The 6,000-nt window shown below is 51.2% G+C and overlaps 1 protein-coding gene across 1 annotated transcript in view; it reads left to right on the forward strand.

The window, feature by feature from the left end:
• Positions 1 to 5,021, forward strand: part of JAG1 (jagged canonical Notch ligand 1) — a 35,894-nt gene extending 30,873 nt beyond the window's left edge. Inside the window, exons 21-26 of the mRNA XM_084887669.1 lie at positions 308 to 421; positions 1,062 to 1,171; positions 1,260 to 1,493; positions 1,687 to 1,818; positions 2,122 to 2,272; positions 3,013 to 5,021. Of these exons, the coding sequence (XP_084743795.1) occupies positions 308 to 421; positions 1,062 to 1,171; positions 1,260 to 1,493; positions 1,687 to 1,818; positions 2,122 to 2,272; positions 3,013 to 3,470 (1,199 nt within the window). The 3' untranslated portion in view covers positions 3,471 to 5,021. The remainder of the gene's footprint in view (positions 1 to 307; positions 422 to 1,061; positions 1,172 to 1,259; positions 1,494 to 1,686; positions 1,819 to 2,121; positions 2,273 to 3,012) is intronic.
• The last annotated feature ends 979 nt before the right edge of the window (positions 5,022 to 6,000 follow it).

Here is a 6,000-nt window from a genome sequence, read left to right on the forward strand (position 1 = left end):
CTTTTAACGAACATTGCCAGCCCTTCCTGGAAATTGTACTCAGAAGAAGGCATGCATTTGGGGAGGCAGCAAGTTTAAATTAAATGATTCTCAGGTGTTAAAAGTCAAGCCCGTGGTGGTTGGGGGAGCTGTGACTGGCTCTTTCAGAGCACTGATGGCTTGTTCGGGTACTGATTACATGATGAGAGTCCACTGACCTCATGTTTGCATCTCTTGTGCCTTTCTACTTGTGTATTATGCCAGTGAAAACATAGTCAAACAGTGTTGCCTCCCATTGGAGCCTAAACTTAAACTCCATTTCTCCTAGACATTAATGAATGTCAATCTTCACCGTGTGCCTTCGGGGCAACCTGTATGGATGAAATCAACGGCTACCGGTGTGTCTGCCCTCCAGGGCACAGCGGCGCCAAGTGCCAGGAAGGTATGTGGGCCAGACCCCGGCTGCCCGTGTGTGTGTGGGGGGGGGTGGGGGGGGTGCTCCAGGCACTACAGTCACTACAGTCCCCATTTTGGCCATGAGTAGGCATTGTGCTCAGGGGGTGAGCACAGAAGGGACATGTGAGGACCAGAGGGAAGGGGACACTTTGAGAGCTCCCCGGAGCTGTGATTATGCTGTGTAATAAGCCATCTCTGAACTCAGTGGCTAAGACACGTGTTTATTTGTGTTCATGGGGCTGCAGGGCGGGCAGAGTGATAGGTGCTGTAGACTGGGCTCAGGTCTGTCCCTTGTCCCTCCTCCCTCCTCCCCCTCCTCCCCACCCCGGCACCATCAGCTGTGTCTGGGACACGTTATTTTTCTGGCAAAGGGCAGGCTTGCAAGAGGCAGTGTGCTCTTCAGCCAACTGGGAGACTCTGCTTACCACACATCCCCTGACGTTGCCTTGGCTACGTGGCCATGCAAAAAGCCGGTAGGGGAGGGAAGTATACTTGCTCTCCTGGAAGGAACTGTTGTCACGTGACAAAGGGCAGGGGTGTAATCGCTTCCTCACTGAGGGAGTAGAGAAACGAGATCCGTCCACCGGTAAGGGAAGTCCTTTCACTCAAGCGTCTCCGCCTCTCAGTTTCAGGGAGGCCTTGCATCACCATGGGGGGCGTGATCCCCGACGGGACCAAGTGGGATGATGACTGCAACACCTGCCAGTGCCTGAACGGAAGGATCGCCTGCTCTAAGGTGGGGCGCGGGGGCTGCCCAGGTCACCTGGGTCCGGGAACAGCGGGTGGGCGTTTCTCCTGAGCTGCCTACTCCCCTCTCTCCCCAGGTCTGGTGTGGCCCTCGGCCTTGCCTGCTCCGCAAAGGGCACAGCGAGTGCCCCAGCGGGCAGAGCTGCCTCCCCATCCTGGACGACCAGTGCTTCGTCCGCCCCTGCACGGGCGTGGGCGAGTGCCACTCCTCCAGCCTCCAGCCCGTGAAGACGAAATGCGCGTCTGACCCCTATTACCAGGAGAACTGCGCAAACATCACCTTCACCTTCAACAAGGAGATGATGTCCCCGGTACGGAGCTGCTTTGCAAGTCGGGGTGGTGTGTGGGCTGCTTGTCCTGAGCGGGGAGCCTCTCATGCTAGGATTGAGTTCTCTAGCCTCATGTCCGGTCTCACAGCAAGGTGGGGTGTGCATGTCTCCTAGGAAACGTCAGCCTTTCTCCTCCCAGTATCTTACTCGTGTGGACTTTTCAATATTGTTCCAGGGTCTCACCACGGAGCACATTTGCAGTGAGTTGAGGAATTTGAATATTTTGAAGAACGTGTCCGCTGAATATTCAATCTACATAGCTTGTGAGCCATCCCCTTCGGCGAATAACGAAATACACGTGGCTATTGTAAGTATACGATCCATCCACACTTCATGATTTGACTGCAAGGTAGCTAGCACACTTCATTTAGCCAGGAGCAAATAAATACTTTGGAAGAGAGCTTGCATACATGTGTGTTTTCAAGTAATTTTGAACAAAAGTACAAAATAATATTGAATGGAAGCTGGCATTGAAAGAATAAAAGGTTTTTAGTTTTTAAAAAAAAAATAAATGAAGAAATAAAAAATGTTTTATCACGTAGAAAGAAAAGCTCCTGTGGAGTTGTTCCCAAGCCCTGCAGACTGAGCTTTTTGTTTTTGTTTCTTCCAGTCTGCTGAAGACATACGGGATGATGGGAACCCCATCAAGGAAATCACTGACAAGATCATAGACCTCGTCAGTAAACGTGACGGGAACAGCTCCCTCATTGCTGCCGTTGCGGAAGTGCGAGTTCAGAGGCGGCCCCCGAAGAACAGAACGGGTGAGTGCCGGGTGGGAATGGTCCGCTTCCGGGATGGCTGCCACACGGATCTCCTCGCGCTGCCCAATCAAACCCCCAGGCTCCGAGTTACCTGACCTCCCCGAGGAGCTCCCGCCACCCCACTTAACTGGCGAGGAAACAGACCCCTGGACATGACTGAAGTCATGGGGCGATGGGCATGTGCCAACAGGCTGTGCTCTCACAAGCGGGCACCCCTGTCGCGCCTGCACTGTTCCCAGATCCCGCAGTGCCCTGTGCACAGAGCATTGCTGTGCTTTGGGCTCTTGGCTCCCGGTGTCTCTCCTAAGCCCCTGAGATACTGGCTTGATAGCTCGATGGCCTGCAGTGCGTCCAGACTGCCCTCCCCTTGGATCCTGAGCATTTAAGTTCTAGCGTGGCGAGGAACCAGGCTCATGACCACTTGGGATTGGAGCTGTCTGCGCTCAGATGGGCTTCTGATAATTCTGAAAACCAGAGTCCCCTTGCCTGAACCCTGCGCTGCTCTCTCTCACCAAGTTGGGGAATCTGTGGGAGCTGCTGCTTAGCTTAGTCCCTCTGGAGACACAAGTGTCGGGGTCTCCAGGGCCCAGCACGGCTGCTCAAGCTGTGCGTTGACAATATGCAGTTGGGAAAAGGGATGTGTCCCCACGGTGCCCCCCTGTAGGGACCAAGGTCAGAAGAACCAGTGCTGGTGGCCTTTTGTTCCGAGAGTTAACTGGTTTTGGGGGCCTGCCTTGCAGATTTCCTGGTTCCTCTGCTGAGCTCGGTGCTGACTGTGGCCTGGATCTGCTGCCTGGTGACGGCCTTCTACTGGTGCGTGCGGAAGCGGCGGAAGCCCAGCAGCCACGCCCGCTCGGCCTCCGAGGACAACACCACCAACAACGTCCGGGAGCAGCTGAACCAGATCAAAAACCCCATCGAGAAGCTCGGGGCCAACACGGTCCCCATCAAGGACTACGAGAACAAGAACTCCAAAATGTCCAAAATAAGGACACACAACTCGGAGGTGGAGGAGGACGACATGGACAAGCACCAGCAGAAGGCCCGGTTCGCCAAGCAGCCGGCGTACACGCTGGTAGACAGAGAGGAGAAGCCCCCCAACGGCACGCCCGCCAAACACCCGAACTGGACAAACAAACAGGACAACAGGGACCTGGAGAGCGCCCAGAGCCTAAACCGCATGGAGTACATCGTATAGCAGGCGGCGGGCGCCACTCCGCCGCTAGGTAGAGTCCGAGGGCATGTGGGGCTGTAGTTCTCTAACTTGTCTAGTCCGGGCCGAGGCTGTTGATGACTTAGAATCCCTGTGTTAATTTAAGTTTTGACAAGCTGGCTTACACTGGCAATGGTAGTTTCTGTGGTTGCCTGGGAGGTCGAGGGCTGCATCTCACAGCTATGCAAGACCCAGGCCCAAGTGCCCCCGGGGGTGAGGGCACGGTCCCCGTGGCTGACAGTCCTGGGACCAGGCGCCCAGGAGAAGGCCTGGCCCCGGGGCCTCAAGCTGCCACTTGCGCCAGGTGTCCCGATGGTGATGCAGTCTTAGGAGCATAGTTTTATTTATATTTATTGACTCTTGAGTTGTTTTTGTATATTGGTTTTATGATGACGTACAAGTAGTTCTGTATTTGAAAAGTGCCTTTGCAGCTCAGAACCACAGCAACTATCACAAATGAGTTTATTATTTATTTTTTTTATTGTATTTTGTTGTCGGGGGGCGAGCGGGGGGGAGGGGGGACTTTGATGTCAGCAGTTGCTGGGTAAAATGAAGAATTTAAAAGAGGAAACGTGTCAAAAGTAGAAATTTTGTATAGTTATGTAAATAATTCTTTTTTTTATTAATCACTGTGTATATTTGATTTATTAACTTAATAATCAAGAGCCTTAAAACATCATTCCTTTTTATTTATATGTATGTGTTTAGAACTGAAGGTTTTTGATAGCATTGTAAGCGTATGGCTTTATTTTTTTGAACTTATTTTCTTACTACGTGTTGCCTATAAGCCAAAATTAAGGTGTTTGAAAATGGTTTATTTTTAAGGCAGTAGATGGGCTTCTGTGCCTGGAATACTGGTGGAAAAAAATTTTTTTTGACATCAAGATGTTTAAAACACCTTCTAGAGCATCACTTTAAAACATGTTTTCAGGACTGACCGAGGCAGTTTCAGAATTAGTCTAGAACAGGTTTTTTGTTTTGTTTTTTTCTGCTTTAGACTTGAAAAGAGACAGGCAGGTGATCTGCTGCACATCCGTTTAAGGGAACAAGTTGAGTTATATGATGTAAACGTAGCCAAAATGTGAGTGGTTAAATATCATTAAAATGATCAAATTAATTGTGTGGAGTTGGAAGCACACCAATCTTATTTTGTAAATTCTGATTTCCTTTCACCATTCGTATGTAATGCTGAACCACCTGTAGGTTTGATTTCTGTTATCTACTGCATTTAGGGAGTATTCCAATAAGCTAGTTGAATACTTGAACCGTCAGATGCCCAGTAAGATCACTGTGTAGGTTGCCGTAGAGTACACTGCCTGCCTTAACGCGAGGAAATCAAAGCGCTCTTCCGAGGTTTAAGATCCAGAAGGCTTACAAAACAGTCATTTTGTTGGTTCACCATGGAGACCTTGAAGATACTTTGTATTGTCCTATTAGTGTTATGAACATAAAAAAAATGCATCTTTGATGTGTTGTTCCTGGCAATAAATTTTGAAAAGTAATATTTATTAAATTTTTTGTATAAAAACATGGAAAGTGTGGCCTCTTCTGAGCTTACGTGGTTTGGCTCTGCTGTGCCTCTGGCGGTGATAATGAGGGGCTCGGACCAGGAACCCCAAGCCTTTTCAGCCTCCAGATCCCCCTGCAGTGAAGCCTACCTGGGGGCCTTGTCATTCAACCACAAGCGTGAGTACTTCCTGAATAAACTACTGGGTCAGTGGTCTGCAGCGTGGAGGAAGCGTGAGCGCTCTGTGCGCCAAAAAGTTTTTTTTAAAAAAACTTGGAATTGGTGTTGGGGGCTGAAGAGGGAGATTTAATGCTTTTTCTCCGGGTGTTTGGGCTCCCTGGGCTAATTTAGTAACTTCCTTCCATCATGATAGACCCTTTGTGCACACTGATGCCTCCAGGATAGCTCGCTCCTGGGGTCACGGCCCATCTATTTAGTCATCACTGTGCCCAGGAAGTTGGCCTCGCCACACCGCTTTGGGTGCCAGGTGCCTGGCCTTCCAGAGGTGAGCTGTTCAACCTGGTAAGGGCAGAACTCGGGTTCTCACTTGTGGCTGCTGGGCCAGAGGACAACATGGCCCTGCCCCCGCCTCCTGGGTGGGGTAGGGGAAGCTTTGCCTCTGGCACCTGCAGCAAAGGATGAGCTGAGGTGATGTACCTGGACAGCTTCCAGCAGCTGCTCGGGAGTTGCCAGGAGTTCCCTGCTTCTGGGTAATAAGCCACATTTTCCTTCCTGTGGGGGGAGCTGTCCCCAGTGCTGCCCCGTTCAGGCCACCCACCCTCCAGGTTCCATAGCATAGCTCCACCTGGAGAAACCCACTCGGAATGGAGAAGCTGACAGGCATGTCTCTTCATTCTTGGGAAGCTGCTGTTTCCTCGAGGCCAGGAATCGTCTTCTCTGATGGGCATTAGGAGTGGGTGGTGGGCTTTACATACCCCGTACTCCTGGTGCCTGAACAGAGTCCTCCATCCAGGGCAGTGCATTTTGGCCAGTTGGGGAGGCAGCCCC

The sequence above is a fragment of the Pipistrellus hanaki genome (assembly GCF_964339955.1).
Source record: "Pipistrellus hanaki genome assembly, chromosome: 6".
Lineage (NCBI taxonomy): Eukaryota > Metazoa > Chordata > Mammalia > Chiroptera > Vespertilionidae > Pipistrellus > Pipistrellus hanaki.